Source organism: Acanthaster planci, linkage group LG10 (assembly GCF_054643075.1).
Source record: "Acanthaster planci isolate LZ-2023a linkage group LG10, COTS_SCS, whole genome shotgun sequence".
NCBI classification, from domain to species: Eukaryota; Metazoa; Echinodermata; class Asteroidea; order Valvatida; family Acanthasteridae; genus Acanthaster; species Acanthaster planci.
This window is the reverse complement of record NC_141786.1, coordinates 14,397,241-14,415,916: the sequence shown is the minus strand read 5'-3', so window position 1 is coordinate 14,415,916 and position 18,676 is coordinate 14,397,241. Positions and strand designations below refer to the sequence as shown.

The window sequence follows — 18,676 nt, the reverse complement described above, 5'->3', positions numbered from 1 at the left end:
CTACTTTTAGGTATTTTATGCCTACTTAACCAACTTTTAAAATGTAAGAAATTGAGTACCCACTTGATCTAAAAATGATTTGAAAAAAACGTTTTCAAAAACTTTGTTTGTTTAACTGTTTTCTTTTATATGGATATTCAGGGATTCAATGCAGTTATATTGTGAAAAAACAGCTACACAAAATTATGTAATTCCTACGCAAAAATTTTGAAGAAATCGAACACTGGCCACAGACATCCAGTTGTTGAATATTGCTAATGGCTGTAAATAATACTTACAGATGTTATTCAAATACATTGTCAGTAAGCATCCAATTTGGAGCCAAATTTGAAACTCAGTTTTCCAAACATTGTGGTTGGAATCCGAAATGTTGGAACCTAATTCAACAGTTTGGAATAAAAATTCAAATGAATCATGTCCCCAAATATTTTAGGAAATCTTGCACAGAATTGTGTCATTTGTATGCATGTCCTTGCAAGGTGAATTGTCCAACTTTGGTGTTTTCCACATTGGCATGTCTCACGGTGACCCACAAAGAACAACCCCAACTTTGACATTTCTGCAATGAGGGTAACTGAGAAAGCCACTGGGCTTTGATAAAGACATGAGATTACCAGGAGGGAAGGTAAGTTGACAGGCTTTGCAACCCGATGCTCAACCTACTCCTGCTAATGCTCCCTACAGATGTGAGGCAAGTCTTCTGCAATTTCCAGGCTGCCATGTGAAGCCCATCTCATTCCAGTTTGTGTCACTTGCAAACACTCTGCATGTTCATACTGCTTGAACTCTATTAATCTGGTCCTTTTTTACTATACTGCCTAAAATGGCAGAAAAGAATAAAGTTACATTCCAAGCTTCACAAACATTGAATTCATTTTTGCTAAACAGACTAGTTTGCTAGTGTATCAGAGCAAGATTTTTTCAAGTGGGATCCAAGGGAGGTTAATTTGTTTAGGTTTTCTTTTCCTACAAAAACTTTTGAAATATTACAATCCAAGTTGCTGGTTCACTATTTCAAAATTGACTTCAGCACTAATGAAGGAAAATAACTTTTGACAAAAGTTTCTGTTGGGGAGATGAAATCTCTGAATAATGTTTCCTTCTCCCTTCAACATTGTTTCATTCAAGCACTGAATGTACAAGAACATCCCACATTCAGGTGGGTTCGCACCATCTACCGCCTGCCTACAAATCTTATTGATGCACTTTTTTCCTGACATACTCCCAGGAAGAACTGAAGATAAAGAGCTTTGTAAATTATGTCAGGAAAATCAAAACAGTCACAGATTGATTCATGTTCTCGGTGAGTTTTCTAAGTTTCTAGGTTTTCTATTGGAAGGATGATAATTTACCCATTATAACAAACATTCTTACCAAGGTCAAATGTTAACTGTAGGTTTAAAAGAATCTATTGCGTTCATTCATGCCAAGGCAGAAAATATGTACAGCAGCCTCAAGTAATGAAGGCAGCTTTGCACATGATTCAGTGTAAGTGGAAAAGGCCTATCCACTGAAACTATTTCCCAACTGTCCCACCATAAGGAGAATGGGAACATACTAACAAGAGCTGAGGAACTGAACAAGGAACCTATCTTTTCTTTCCAAGGATAACATTCCATTAGGACAATGCCACTTTCACTGATGAGACCTTCCCAAACAATCTGATTGATAACAATTCAAGCTTGTTTCCTCCCTTGTTACTGCCCATCATGTCAGCAACATGACACTGATTTGATTGGGAGTAATGTATTTGATTTAGCACAGCAGAGAAGGCATGTGTGAGTAAACTTACCACAATGCTGCAGATGGAACCCCTGCTGAGCATTGTCAATCCTCAATGCACAGGATTTCCACAGTGCTAATTTACTGAATAACACAGCTGAAAGTGGACAGTAGACACCTAGGAGCAGGGATGACACAATGCAGGCCAATCTTGTCTGGAGCCAGACTGGCTTTATTGGGTTGGCTGGTGGGTCTATGCAGTGCTAACAATCCCTACAACCACACTTATAAAAAAACCTTCTTGGAAGACCAAGACAATATCTGCCTGCAGGGAGTCTGCCAATGGTCTGCCCTATTTAGCTCAATAACCCCAAAGCAATCAGATCCTTGGACCTCAATGTAACCAACACAAACCCAGAAACCTTAACTAAGTCCCTGAATTGCAACAGTGTTTGGCCCAAGTCACAAACACAATTATGATAGCAAACAGGACTTGAGAAGAATGAAGTGTGGGAGCTCAGGGCTTGCTCCTTAGCAAAGAATCCCACTCTAGGATTACTAGACACGCTGACTGGCTGTGAACACTGTGACATGGCCAATAGTAAACAGATACCAAGCAAAATAGGGCAATCCTTACTGCAATTTGCAACAAAATGGTCTGGCATTGACAGTAGTCAATCCAAACAAACTGAAGCCATTAGGTCCCATTCTCTAACAAGAACATGAATAAAGTCTACCCTACAGCATTATTATAAGACAAAGTTTAAAAGTTGTTATGACTGATACTAATTAGTGCCATCATGGAGGAATTCCTCCATGCGACCACCAGCAGTTAACTTGGCCAAAAATATACCTACTTTAACCTTAAATTCCTTTTCAACCATTTCCAGAGTTATGCATAACATTTGTGGTAAGAAAATAGATGTAAACATGCCATTAATGCAAAAGCCTAAAGCAACAGGACATCTGACAACTTGAGAAACTATTACCCCACTGCTCTCAGCTATTGCCCTCCCTCAATGCACACTATTTACCCTGGATCATAACCAGACAGGACCAAGTTGCCTTTTTGTAGTGAACCCATCCTAATGTTGACCCAATACCAATCACTAGGGAACCATTGCAGCCAGTTGATGATTGACATCCTAGCCAGCAGGCAAGACCCTGGGGAGACATACCAACCAGCTTTTATCACCCAGACTCCATCTAATTGGTTATTCAAGACCTCACTGGAAAAGATGGGTCCAGATAACCCTGCCAAAATCCCCAAGTTCAAGACACCAACAATTTTCTATTTCAGGGTGCTGAGAATGCAGATACATTTGAGAGGCAGCAGATCCATCTGTCGATACAAATGCCACAAAAATCAGCCAACAATCTCTGTTATCTCATGACACCAGGCAAAAAAAGGGACTTCAATTCCATCCTTTCATTTCATGCCTGGTAGCTGATGACTATGAAGGAACACAATTATTCCAGATTTTCAGGAAAAATGTGCACAGTTAATGTGCACATTTAAATGTATGTGAAACACGTGGGTTTGCCCATCCTTTGAATTTGATGACCCTGAAAGACATCAGTAATGCTTATCATCCACATTTGCTGCTAACAATTTCATCCAGTGCATGAATCATATATAACAGATGCCAGGACTCGATATAGGATGTCGATTTCCCAGGTGGAAATGTCATCAATGAGCTGACATTGACAGCAACAGGGCCCTTCAGATCTCAACTCAATTGCTATCTCAGACACAGGTCTATACAGCTGAGCTGTAGCCGGTAAGCTAGTTAATCCGCACGATTTTTGTGTTTAAAAAGATTGGAGAGTTTGCCCTGCAACTGGTTGTAACCTTTTACATTGTAGGTCAGGCTGGTAATGCCAATTAGATACAGGAACATTCTGCTAATCATAAGGAAACTAGTGGTATATGGCTGTACATTATGAAATAAGACATTTTAATTCATGCATATGATACATGTAATTCTTACAAGATCAGACAGAAATGGGCATGCAACAAATAAATAAAATCCTTTACAAGAGGGAAATTGTGTCTTTGCATTAACACAGTTCTCATAGTTCTCTCCTTAGAGGTGTGCATTTCGAGTAATTTTTGGAACCAGGTACCTGTTTTTTGGTCAACATCAGGTACCCAAAAAGAGATCACTTTATGACAAATGGCACTTTGTGCGACCCTGGTGGACCATGTGTCTGAAACAAGGCTCTTTTTCGTACATAGGAAGCAAGCAGCACATTGTTCTAAATGTTGGGGTTAATCTCTCCTACCTTTTAATCAAACAAAATTCTTCCCTTCAGTTAGCAAATTATGTTTTTGTGGGTATATGAAACACAAAACAAATTTTTCACGAGGAACATCAGAACAGACAAGAGCTGCAAACCACCAATGCACCAGCAACCACTCACAGGAAATGTCCCTGATACTGCATGACCGCATACACGCGGAATGCACGTGCACATATAGTGAACGCTGGTCGTGTCACGTGCGGACCAGATCAGTGCTGCATATGTCACAGGTTACAGGGCTTTTATGTACAAAAATACCTCAGTAACTCACACCATTATATCCAATTATTTTGAAGTTTCTGATTAAAAAACCCCACCAAAATGCTTCAAAGGGCGTTGAAAGTATCGGAAGTACATGTAGGATACGAGTCATCACTGCCAAGTGATCCAGAAGTGCATTTGTTTTCTCTCTGGGACCAGTTAAGCTGATTGTTAACGCTGGTCCAATTGTAGTCCTCTTCAGGCAGTCCAATCACTGACAATGCAGTGGACATGTGACCAAAAAGGAATGGTCATGTGACCACACATAGGGAAACCCAAGTGAAAAAAATAGGACTAAATGTAGCACTTCACGTGGTAAACAAGACTAAGCGATATATGAAAGCTTCGCCACACGATGGTACCACGATAAAGTGGTTTATTTAAATAAATATATTTTTAGGATAACTCCTTTCCCTAGGTACAAGTTGTCGAGATTTTAATGTATAGGCCTACTTCGACAAGTGACATTTGCCTGATCGACTGTATTGTGACCTGCCAACATTTCCCTTTTTTGAATGAAAGACACACTTAGATTTGAAATGCTTTTGTGCATACAGAAAACATCCTTCCTGCTTTTTTGTTCAATTCCTCATCCACAGTTCCGCTGAATCACTGAAGAAATTCATAATGCTTTAATTTAAAAGTAAGTTTGAATGATGACTACGACATTTTCTTGGTATAAAAAACTAAACTGGTTCACTGACTCTGGGTTTATGGAGCACATTCAGTGCTTTGGTTACCAGCTATAAGAGGCCGATCAACTGCACAATTTGTGCGTGATCACTACTTACTCTACGTGTGGAGTCTCAGTACTGCTGGTATATTACACAGTCTGCTCTCGCTTCATCGTCAATCCCAACATAATGTAATTTTCATTCATATTGTTTTATTTGACAAAATACTCTTAACTCAAATGGTAAGCACTACCACATGGTAAGCACTGCACAAAAGTCATTTAGGCTGACAGGGTTTGAAATTTACAAATACAGTCACGCAAGCGTACATCAACAGGGTACCCGGCACAAGCCTATTCTCTCCGGCTATTTTAAAAATTTCTCAAATTATATCCAGTGAAATCAATTTAGGTGAAGCTGCAAGGTTCCATTTTTATCATTTGTCAAAAATATCAGTTTCATCACTCCAATGCCAAACAGAGTTTTTCAGAAAAAGCAATTTGTCTCTTGCCAAGCGATATAATAACTTTTTTAATTTTATAAACCTCAAAAGCATATTTTTAACATAAGGCACAAAAGTGGCAGAAAAGGATAGATTTCTCGGATGTCTTCACCTGTTATTCATATTTGCACAGGTTAGTTTCTTTTGAATTTAAACTGTTCTTAAAAAGTTTAGCAATAAGCTACAAGATCAATCTGATTACCCTTATTTTCTTCAACTGTTAAATTTATTGTCTGTAAAAGATTGAAGGAAAAAGTACTGTTTATTAATTCACAGCACTTGTAACATTTTTAATTTCAGATTGGAAGCAGGTGATCCTTTGAAAAAAGAAATGTACTAATGTTGAAAAGGATCTAGCAGCCCCTGTTCAACTTGGTCTGACAACTCCTGCATCACAGCATTAGTCTAACACATGAATGCAGATCTACCATAAACAGGACAAGTTTTGTTAATAGAAATGACCATAGAAACTACTCACATGCAACCTCCAGGGTAGCATTATTGCTGCGAGCTGTTCCAGCTCGGTTGATTGCTACACACTGATATGTCCCCACATCCAGTCTGCTGACAGTAAGAAACAGCATGGCCCCAGTATCTAGCAAGGTGATATGACCGCTGCCTGTTGACATGTCCATGGCATAGCCATCTTTGAGCCACTGTCAGACAAAAAACAAACAATGACAATCAGCCAATTAGGATGGGTAAGCAAGTAAGCATCGTAGGCCCACATTATCTGAATGCAATAGGAGTAATTCACAATACAGCACTCTGCAATACTGATCACCAACAAGGTCTATTTTCCATTTCTGCGACAGTATTGATAGCTTTGAGAACAGCAAACATCCAGCAATATCAGTGTAGATCCATAGACACAATGTTTCAAACAATGAAATGTTTGAATGATGGCTGCATCCCATTTTGAAATATGACAGTTTGCACTTAAACTCTGCATGTTGCACACATGAAACCTAACAAACCCTTGACATAATCAAAACCATAGGATCACCATTCAGCCAAACAGTGATCCATTTCTTGAAGAAAATAAACAAATTAATTGTCACCTTGTTCTACTACTTCTGGACAAGAGTCAAAATACTGGAATCACCAATGGTAATGTTCTGATACATCATACAAAAAGCGGTGCAGTAAATACACCGCTTGGCTGCCCCACACAACACACCTTTCATTTGTGATCTGCAGACTGACCAGAAAGCCACTTGATTAGGAATTTTATGATAAAAAATACAAAAAAATTTAAGTACAAGGTTTTGAACTTACATTGATTTAGAAAATGACAAACATTTGCTCAATCAACAAATGTAAAACTGTTCCCAACAGGTCAAGGCTCATCTCACAACTGGAAGTCAAAACTTCCCCAGAAAAACAACTGTTGTTGGTTAAAGAACTCAATCTGTGCATATGTATGATTTAGGTTCTTGTAGTAAGCTTCTAAACTTCCTGAATCAAACAACTATAAATAAGATTGCTGGTTGAAAATATGCAATAAATGCCTCTTCAGCAAACAAGGTATTTACAATTTGCCAAAACATCAAAAATGCAGAAGTACCTCAGATTGAGATCAAGAGCAGAAAGTATCACCATGGAGTCATTGAAATTTGAAAACGTGTCACTTGACACATCTTTAGAAATGACCTTCTGTTTCAATTTTCTTAAAAATAATGGCATACCAGACGGAATATCATCAAAAGAGTTTTGTTAGAATTTAATAGTCACATTGGTCTGTTATATTTCCCACAATTGCAAACGTTGCTCTGACTCCTGTGTAACTTCAACATCATATATTGGAGATGTATTTTATGCTAGAGTAAATGACGGGTTGGTTGTTGCACTGGTAGGTCATGCACACTTTCAAGAATTAGATGAGCACGTTCCATGGGCACATATAGCTTGATATGTACCATATTGTAGCCACAGTGTGATCGATACAGATATTGTCATTTGCCAATATTGGCAAGTCACTCTCTGCAGTTGACATAACAACATATCCAGATTGACTCATTCATTTGGGTTCAAATCACATCTGTGGCAACATTCAAGGTGTGACCATGCTAGCCATGGTGACGCCGTCATTCTACACTGTTAAGTCACTGAATCTTTTTGCCCTTATGTTTGCCTTGTCACTGATAATGATATGTTTCTGATGTCATCAACTTCAACAGTAATAAATATACAACTATAATTTACCCTCTGAAAACTTTTTTCCTGGTTAATTTACTATCTTTGATAAGTAATGGATTGTGCACCGTAACAAAAGATGTCATTGTTTAATCTGATGACAACGATACTGTACTGTTGTTATGCCAACTGTTAAGATGCTTTTCTGGCCCTGTGCATTTTGCATCGCACAATGCGATATATTTTAGACAGTGCATAGCATTTGATCAATATTGTGTCGCACCCTGCCACGCAATACAGAGGATACTGAACACTGACCCTGATTCAAGCATAGTCTCCATTGTGGGGTACATTCGGGTGCAACTATACATGGATGTGTAGTTCAACTAAAGCGGTCAACTGCTTTTTAGCAGTGCACATGCACAACACAGGTGCACTCAAGTTACACTGTGGAACTATTTGTGTAAACTTGATATCACTCAGATTTTGTAACTGGCTTCCACTTTCACAGCAGTTATGGTCAATGACATCTCACACAATTCTGTCATTTGCATCTCCATACGGATCAATTCAATCGGCTACTCATTACCAGCAGTGAAACCATACCCAGGCCCTGATTACAAATGGTTGATGACATAGATGGTCAAACAACTTATCATTTTGGTGACATTGGTCAAAGTACAGTTACCTATACTAGTCATCAATTGGAACTGCTTATGGAGGCAAACACAGGACAAGATGGCATCCAACAGCCTTGCATTATCTACTGAGTTATTTTGACTACTGACAATGTCTCCTGCATGCGTGGCATTCATGCTGTTCCATCCAGGCTCCAGCATTTCCTTGTTCTGTCTATGTCCAGCAATACATACCACTCACAAACCATAGAGCTACTATGTACCATGATGCACAGACATTGCCATCATTTGGTGAACATCACAATGAAATTATTAAGGAAGATGGTAATGTTTGCATATCAGCTGGTTGTAATGTAAGAACTCAACCAACCTCTTTCTTTAACCAATTATGGGAATTGTTGAAATCAAATGTCATATCAATCACTGTGCCCAAGTTTAAACTACTCACTTTCATGCTTTATTTTTGGTCCACACATCCCTGCTATCAAGTCCTATCATACAATCTGAACTACATGTAGTGACTAAAGCTGTGTTCACACTGGACTAAAAATTGTCAAACGTTACTGTGACTCTTGTTAATATTCTATCGGGATTTTTCTTCCATGCACGTGGATTACTCAGACCTGTGGGAAGTCCATGACCAAGCAGCAGCATGGGCTTTCAGAATCTCACAAGGGCACCCTCCCATTGAGCTTACATTGTGACACCGAATGTCGTCTCAACAAAGCGGCGATTCATTTTATACTTCATATATTTCAATCTAGGCAAAGTTATAACTAAATTGGAACATTTGTTGACCAAAACCTATCCAATGAATTACATGTACACTTGGTGTCTCGATCTTTCAATCCAGCAGTTCTCGTTACAGTGCCATTACTGGACTAAGAGCTGTGAGACATGAGGGGTTGATCCTCCTCCACTGAAAAAGATCTCATAATCATTTTCTGAGATATTCTATATTTTAATTGAATAATATTACAAATACCACAATCAATAAATGGCCAAAGTAGGCTAAGCGTTTAGCACACTTTCTGACATCCATGTTGTGTTTATGCACGGTCATGTACAGGCGCAGTACAGACATGTGCACAGGGAAAAACAGAGGTCACAACCCACTGACCAGTGAACAGATTTAATGTGATCAAAAAGTAAATGTTACATCACACTGGCCATCCACACAGGACTTTTCTGTGACGTAAAATTGACAATGTAATTTTTTGCCACTCCGGTGGCCCTGTAAAACTTCCACAACAGAAAGGTAAAACCTTACAACCAACGATCGACACTTGACAATTTGGACAGTTTACCTACTCTCAACATTGGATTTAATTTTGTCAATTCACAACAGTCTCCAAAAAGGTTTTACCAAAAAAGTCCAATGCGAACACAACTTCAGTGAGTACTATAGTTAAAGTCTTCTATATGTGCATGGTTAACATGAAATGACCAGTGTCCAGTGTGACCGGTTGACCTATTTCTCTTATGGTCAACTTATGTTTATATTCTCTTATATACACACTTTTCCATGAGACTTCGGTCTCGATCGAATTTGATTCTTGTAATATAGCTCATCCAACATTGTAAGTGCGCCCTCAAGTGACAGCTTTCCATAAATACATTGAATGCGGCTCTATGCAAATTTAACCACATGTGCACTCGTAGATAGCTTTGCGAATGCCCTTCCGCATCTTGTCATATAAATTGTGTGTGTTGTTCGGCGTTTTGTTTTTAGCAACACCGACGCACTATTATGTATTGGCCAAATGTGCACTCATAGGGAGTCTTGCCAACGCCCTTCTGCATTTTGTCACCAAAATTTTGTGTATTGTTTAGCTTTTACCTTGGTGACGCTGATCCACTATTATGCATTGGCTGGACAGTAGTCTTCTTGGCTCAAGAATGCGCATTTTTCAGAGAGAACACCTCCAAACTCTGAGGAGAACACATGTCTCTTCTGACTTTTCCTGTTTTGCCTGCATTAGACACTATTGGTATTGCCACGTATTCACACTCGTGAATACTGTTGTAAAACATTTTTGATTTTCAGTCATCATGGGTCTTGTGGTGCTGGATTGTTGGCATCAGGAGGGGCACAGATTGTGGAAGGCTGCGTGGTATGTATGCATTTTGTTTGGTTGTTTTTTTCTTATCATGTCAGTTTTGTATAGTTTTTCCATGTAAAAATGATGGTGGTAGCTTGAGTTGGGTGCAATCACACATACATGTATATGTGTACATTCTATAGCGGGCACACATTTGAAGATTTTCTTTGGACTATTTGCATATTTTCTTACTAAGTGTATTGAGTGTAATCTTACACAAGGCAATTGCTGCTGTTTTGTTTCTTACCACCTGTTAATAATTTTGTTGTACATATTAAGGAACTATACTTTGTTTCGAGTTGTTTCTGATTATGCGAGTGCATTTTCACTGACAAGAGAGTTGTCAGAATGACAGTTGAGTAGGAGCATATCTTGGTGGATTTATTTGCCTGCTCTCAACAGTATAATTAATGAAATTATCACAAGTGACTTGTATACTTGTCTACTAAGCTGTGGTCAAAATTTATTCAAGAGATTACAGTAAAATATCTTGGCCAAAGATTTGAAGCACAGTATTTTTTTCTCTTGTAAGAATCACAGTTAATCCTCTGCGGCATGATGATAGAAACTGTTGAAGATATGTAGATTGATCTTTCTATTTTGGAGTCTTGATTGCCACTAAGTCTTGAAAATCTCTCAGTGCTGGTATGTGTTACCACGCAACATGTACATGTAATGATTTAAAATCAAGATGTGAGCTTGGAGCTATAGTCCATTATTTTGGGATACATGTAGTTGAACACAGAAAAGAACAGCAATGCTAAACAAGATCATAGTTATAACTGGGACATTTGTGCCACTGGAACATGTCTCCAGTCTTTGTTTTTCTTTGTTTACTGATAAAATTAGGTAACTGTTAGAACCGGGTAATTTGTATAACGCAACAGACCTTGTTATAACAGTGTTCCGCTGTATTCTTTGATAAAGATATTGAGAACATAGGCTGAGGCTGAGGAAGTGGCCTTTATAAAGAGGAAACTCATGTTACATTATGCATTTAGTGGTAATGATTGAGGTCTCAATTAAAATCTGTTACCAGTCTAATATGAAATTGTAGTTACGTGAATGGGTGTAAATCCACAGTGGTAATTATTGCATCATTTTTTTTATGCTTGCAGGATACAGCCACAATTGACTGTCATACCGCAATATTGATCTGTGCGAACCGGTATCATAACTTACACATAATTGCTACAGTGTACAGACACAAATTGTATAATTTGTTGGAATCTATTTTACATTGTTACAATAAAATAATTCTGTAACTCTGGTTGCTCACTGGGTCTTCCCTCTCTGTAGCGCTGTTTTCTAACTTATCTCCATCTAATCCCACTTGGTTACACAGACTGAAAGAATGGTTGTGTTTGCAGCTGTAGGGAAATCACAGATCTGTTCAGTCTGTAAGAATTTATCCCCACCCCGTTTTGGCAAAGACTTCCAAATTGGTAAAATTCCACCAGCATGCTTGGCAGGGATTGAGGACAGTACAGCCCAGACACTTTTTGTTGAATTTGAGGGCTCATGGGAGTTCTGACAAATAATGTATCATTAGATACTTTGGAGGTATTTCTGCTTAATTTTACAAATGAAACTGTATCAAGTTCTAATCTAGTGAACATTTTGAGTTTTGTAAAATAAGATCTGGTAAGGACCTATGCATACGAAATGTTCATGTTACAGTTCCACGTAGGCCCTATATGTAAATCACAGTGCTGTGACTGTGTGGTGAACACTGAGTGTGTTTAGAGATACCTTTTCCAATGTCCACCCCACTTGACGGGCCTAACCTTCCACTCCAGCTGTTTTTCTAACCCCACCACAACCTCCCCATGTATATTTTTGTATATTCCCCTTTACATCTATCTTCATAAATATTTTCTCAAGCTGCAGATGCCTGCCATGGGTTATGAGGCTTCCTTACTTTGTAAGGGTCTCATGTGATCAAGGTTAAATCATTTATTCTAACCTCCCTGGCCAGAGTGCATTATTCAAATATATTACCTCATTAATCTTTGTGCAATACCTCAAAAAAACTCTCAATGCATTTAATTTACAGGGAGGCAAGGACTTAGGGAAGAACACGTTAGAACATCAATCAAACAAGTTTGCACTTAGCAGAGTAATCTCTCCCCAACAAATTTCCTTCAAAGATTGCCTTGCCTTTTGATTTTCGTCATTTTCAAATGGGTCAACCGTGGAAACAAGGTAGAAAAGGCTTTTTTTTTAAATATTTTTCACAGGCTGTAACTTGTAAGCCCCTTGGAACTAAGAACTATAAATTTTTTACAACTGGCAAGTGCTCCAACAATGGTTCTTGTCAAATCAAATTACAATTTTCGACTGCATATTTTGCTCAGTTCATCTGGGAACATCAAATAAACAGCCATTTGATAAAACTTGAATAAAAGCAAACAGTGGGAATCCATCATCACATTATAATAAACATAGCTGTCAGAATTACATATCATTAATCATACAGTCCCCACAGACAAACATGCCATTGGATGCACAAGATGTCTGACCTACAGTTGAAAATGAAATCCTGTCTAACAAACTTGCAGCATCAACAATTAGCACTTCAATTATGCACCACCAGAGACTGCAATGGTTTCCTTGAAGGCTGACAGCCCCAGCAGAGGGGCTGCGTATGTCCTCCATGAGGTATGTTGTTTAGCTGAGTACAGGAAGTAAGATACCACACACCCACACCTGCTGTCCTGGTCAGAAAGCTCCTGCTGAAAATCCCAGATGTTTGCTGGTAGTTGCCCACACCTCACCAACTGAAAACCAAGCAGGTCTTCACACTTCCCAGGACACCTAGCCTGTCTGGCAGTATTAGTCTGACCTCATGCATGTAGGCACAGCAAGACTAGACCTTGGTTATGTCAACTGCTAGACAACAACCTCTACATTAATCCTGTACTATGCTTTTCACTGAACACCTGATCCATGTCAAAAAAACCACAAAAACAGGCAAGGCCCTCACAGCTATTACAAAAATGTAGGCCTACATGAACTGCTTTGTGAATGCAGTGATCATTTCATCTTCCTTGTAATTACTTTGTCAAGTTCACACACATGCACAACCACACAATGTAGTGCATGATTTGTGTGTTATATAAAAACAATGAAATTAAGTTGACCTGGCATCGGTGGTCTTGAAGACAAATTCTGGATGTTTTTGACTGCACTCTTGGGTAAACTACTTGTGTAATGAGACCCTTCACACACTACTACTATCAACGACCTGACAATCTATGCTTCACATACAATCAGATCTGCAATGCAGCCCAATCTTTTGGTAAGGAAGAGATCCTATGCATAAGTACAGAGAGCAAAGGTAAAAATTCTGACCATTACACATGATATACACTTAGGTGGTTCTTGTGAACAGACCACATGGCACCATCTAGTTCCTCTTTACTGAAATCCTGTATTGCAGGGGCGACTCAAAACTTGAATCTCCCACTCAGATTCATGTCTCAATTAACTGGTTGCACTTGCAGCCAAGAGTAATACATACCAATGGTATGACTGGCATCGCAGCGTTCCAGTCCATTCGTGTAGCTTCTATAGCCACAATGCTTTTTATTCGCCATGCAATTTAAGTTTTTATGTTTTTCTTTTAACCTACTTTCAATATTTGTTCCGCTCTTGTTAAAAGGCATTTCAGTGCCTTTGTAGTTTTTGTTCTAATGTGAGTATCCACATAGCTGTCAGAATTACATATCATTAATCATACAGTCCCAACAGACAAACATGTCATTGGATGCACAGGATGTATGACCTACAGTTGAAAATGAAATCCTGTCTAATAAACTTGCAGCATCAACAATTAGCACTTCAATTATGCACCACCAGAGACTGCAATGGTTTCCTTGAAGGCTGACAGCCCCAGCAGAGGGGCTGCGTATGCCCTCCATGAGGTATGTTGTTTAGCTGAGTTTTGGTAGGGTTTTATTTTACTTCAAATTTGTTCCGATTGGTCATTTGTCCCATTAATTTCGAAGGGGGATGTATTTCCATTTAGCATTTAGTAGTACATATTTTTATCTGGAGTTCTGATGGTTGCACGGGAGTTTTAACATTTTGTAAATCATTCTTTTACTCTTGCACTGACAGCCAACTATAGTTTTAGCAGCCACTTGTAGAAGACACATAACTGTGATGTCAAAAGAGCAGGCCCTATTGAAGAAAAATATAAGCTGCACAAGTGCGTCTCAGAAAACTTCCTTGCCTGGGCCTTTTGAGCCTCGGCATATGTTTCTCCCAAACTAAAATGTCCCAGTCCAAAGTTCATGCTGTTTTAATAATTCAGAGTCTGGTCTGGTCTCACTGTGTGAGGCAAGTGGCAGATATAGAAGCTTAGTCACGTGAGAAAGGGCGTCTGCTCTGCAGGAAGACTTGTTCATAATAAGCTGTGTCTCCATGCTCAATGTCAGACTATGTGCATACCGACAGAGTCACACTGCCATTATTGCTGGCAGGTGCTCCCATTATTTTTGTGCATAATAGAAGCAATTTTTTCCTCCAAAGTCAGGCAGGCGCCAATGGGTAGAAACTGATTGTATGCTATACAACCTGGGCCCTGCATGACACGCTGATCGACTGACCCCATGAAATTCAGAGTTGACTTCTACTTCTTGAATACTGCTACTAGGGGACAAATGTATGCAACAGTTGTTTGGATTTTTATAGCTTCAAGCATCAGGAAACCACCAGTCTTTATTATATTTGATTCTTTTTATGAATGGGCTTTCATCTGAATCTTTACTTCTCGATTGAGCTGGTGTGCTGTACTTGCACTTAAGTTTTTAAACCCAGTTAAGTACCAGTACCCTAACCCTCAAAGTTTTTGTACCACAGAAGGCTCTATCTTTCCCAAATCGTGTCAATCATGTATAATCTACCTGTGCCTTATAATGTACTTTGAAAGATGTCAGAGGGTTGTGATCAGTGAATATTTCACCACTTGACTTTCTGTGTCCAGAAAAAAGTTGCACATCCAGAAACATCAATAGTTTCAACTCTTACTTATTAGTTCTTAATCTTCAGAGGGCAACATTGTAATGACTGGTCAGTAGATCACGTTTGCTGTTGAAAGCATTCAAGAAAATGAGTTTAGAATCATTTCAGTGCAGTAACTGTGACTAAAAGACTGTGTCCTCTTTTGTCACAGGTGTGACAACACAACACAAAGGGGTGCTTTGTTGCCCAGCAACTGCATGCCTCAAAGATGACAGACCTCACTTCATGCAACACATACAACTTAGTTACTCAGTTGAATGTGTGTGCAAGTCCCTATGCATGGCTTCTCACATGGTGACATGGGTCAGTGGCAATGGTGTGACTTTCTTGCACACAGCCAACTTGATAGCCCAAAGCATGCACTAATTACTTCCTCAAAGTCTTCCTAATGAAGACCACATCAATGAACACTCTCTAGAGCAGGGTCCCATCAACACCGATACTGCAATTTCTTTCAAGGGATTAAACAGCCTACTCACCGAGATGCTCGGTTCTGGTCTGCCCTCAGCTCTGCAGTCAAGCCTAGCAGGCTCATTCTTTGGCACAACCACATTCTGCGGATGTTCAGTGATGCTCGGTGGAACATCTTCTCTCCTTCTTGCTGCTACAACTGCAATCAAGCACATAAAAATCACATTAACTACAAATTTAAATTGTTGGTTTGTCTGCAGAAGGGATTTAAGATGAAACCAGTACAAGCAGAATTAACCTGTAGAGAAAAACCATAGAGAGTCTGGGGTTCAATCCACACACTTAGAGTGCCATGCAGGGCAAAATATCAAGGAACTGCCAAGCTGGGAATAGAGGTGGAAATAAACTGCAGAAGTCTGCCAGTTTCAAGTTAATCAGGTGACATCCCATATACACAGGGATGGCCAATTTATGACGTACCAACATGAAGGATTTATTGTGCTCTTTCTGTATTAAAATTTTAAAAGTGCACACAAATGTAGAAGTTAAAAATGCCCTCAAGACACACTTCTCACAATGCAGTCATAACTTCTTGTTAATTCCATGTCCACCTATACGTCAAGCACCCCAGTGAAGAAAGTCTGAAACAGTTTACCAGACCAATGGAAACATTTCTTTCGGTCACTTCTGTGATGCCAATTTGATATTCTTGATTTCTCAACTTGTAATTCAGTTGTACAACTCTTTCTATAAATACAGGCCAACACAAGCAGGAAACCATGCTTCAATATTTATTTGAATGAAATCCAAACCATCCATGCAAGAAAGGTGAAGCCCAAGTAAATACACCCAAAGGGATAATATTACATGGTGGTATGATTTAGCACTACCAGATGGAAGGATAAAGATAGGACTACTCTATAAGTCCCAGGTGACTCAACTACCTAAGCTGGCATTACAAAGTGAACTGACATTTAATAAGCATTAAACCCAAACAGTATAGGCAATTATGGAAGTATTTATCCACATTGGAAACCTTGCTTTAATGTGGTTTGGTTATAAAAATGGAAATGACTGGAGTCATGCTTTTTAGACATGCACAAGCACATATTATGATTCAAGCATGATTCAAGGAATAGGCCTATTCACATGGTATTTGCTCTCAGAGAGATGTCGACAAAGCTTTGCATTTATTAAAAATTTGGCTAGAATTGCTCATGTTCTTGACACTGCTGCTCAGTACTGTCTGTTTATTCACATGGACTTTCACTTTCCTTACACAAAGCACACAGCTAACACAAAGTCGCTCTCATTTTCAACTTCAGTCTCAGTCGTGGTGACTGAATCTGATACATTGTATGAGTGCATCCTCCCCAGAACTGCATCAGCGGGTTATTGCCAACATGCTGGGCTGGCACCATTGGCATTATCCCTACAAATGAAATGACAGCACTTTAATCTGGACCTTGAGTTTGCATAAACAAGACTGTAATTAACTTCCTATACATTTGGAATCAATGATCTCTAATAAGCACTTCTGCACAACAGTTACACTCACAGGCACAAAGAGTCTTTTAACTTTAAAACTGTTTATAATCAGAGATGCATCCTGACAGGTGCAGGGTACATAGACAAGCCAAGGCAGATACCAGTAATTGCACTCACTAATTAATATGACATCCCCTCCCTCAAATTATCCATAGCACACATATCTTAATTGAAGCATTCCTGTCTAATATGTCTAGAATGCCAGCTGCTACAAACCACACCACAGAGTCAGACCATGCATGAGTCTACATTGCCTTCCTGTAGAGCTGCTGCATACAAACACATCAATAGTTTCATTTCAACTGAGTTTCAAAATTAAACAGATTTATACAAGCCCACTTTTAAATTCATTAAAATGTCGCTGATGTAATTACAATGAAATGTTACTGATCTTCCAAAGTACCTTTTAAGTAGTGGGCCTTCACTTTGGGTCTCATCTGAGCAAGCTTGTAGACCTCTTCTCAGTTTCAACTCAGTGCTTCTAAATGTAAGTTGAACTTGAAGGCCAATCCCCAACAAAAACAGATTTAAAGTCAATATTATACTCCAGATGTTACAATGATTTCAAAGAATTTTACTTAAGTACTCCCACAGATAATACTAGGATCATTTGAAATCTGCTGGAGCTGTGCTCTCCACAAATCAACACTGATAGATTTGCACCACAAATATCATGTAACATGATAGTAGAAAATGAGGTTTTCATCCTTCACTATCAATCTTATAAATGGGAACTATTCCAGAAAATCACTCAACAAGATACTCTTCAGAGTAGAACTATGTGTATCACTGTCAGTTCTGAAAAACACAAGTGTTGATAGTAACAAATCACATTTTTTCAAATGACAGTCCATTCCTAGCCAGAATTTAGTTTATTGTTCAACAGCTGTTGAGCATAAAATTGGCTTTGAAGAATGTGAACTTCTTGTTGAGTGGAGGGAAGAATGTGTACACACCTTCAATGGAGTCAGGGCTGTTTATTTACCATTGCTCTTTGTGATAACTCGGTGATAATCGGTTGTGCCCATAATGACAAGGCTAACACCGATCCATTTATCACTCATTCTGCTAATGTTTCCTGAGCAATCAATCACCTCTAGCATGGTTTGCTATTGTCTTCACCAGCAAATAAATGCACAGCAATTTTTCATGCAGTTAAATGAGTGGGCAGGATAATAGTTTTTATTTTCACAGGACTTCGTGGAGCCTCAACAATACCAAACACCTCGCCCACGTATTTCCGGTTACTTAAGCCAACAGAGGCAGTCTAGCAGCCCACCAAGTTCTTATTGTCTCCATGGTCTCTTACCGAAGTAAAGAATAAAAATCTTTAAATGTAAAGAGAAACAT

General features: G+C 39.0%; 1 protein-coding gene across 12 annotated transcripts in view; it reads right to left on the bottom strand.

The window, feature by feature from the left end:
- Positions 1–18,676, bottom strand: part of LOC110982055 (roundabout homolog 1-like) — a 219,460-nt gene that overhangs the window by 54,793 nt on the left and 145,991 nt on the right. For 11 of the 12 annotated variants that reach the window (XM_087141844.1, XM_087141849.1, XM_087141847.1 and 8 more), the window contains 2 exons: positions 15,847–15,977; positions 5,942–6,119 (listed from right to left, as the gene is read on the bottom strand). In XM_087141844.1, the coding sequence (XP_086997970.1) occupies positions 5,942–6,119; positions 15,847–15,977 (309 nt within the window). Of the gene's footprint in view, positions 1–5,941; positions 6,120–15,846; positions 15,978–17,729; positions 17,779–18,676 lie in introns of those variants that run through there. The other variant, XM_087141853.1, reaches the window with a different exon arrangement.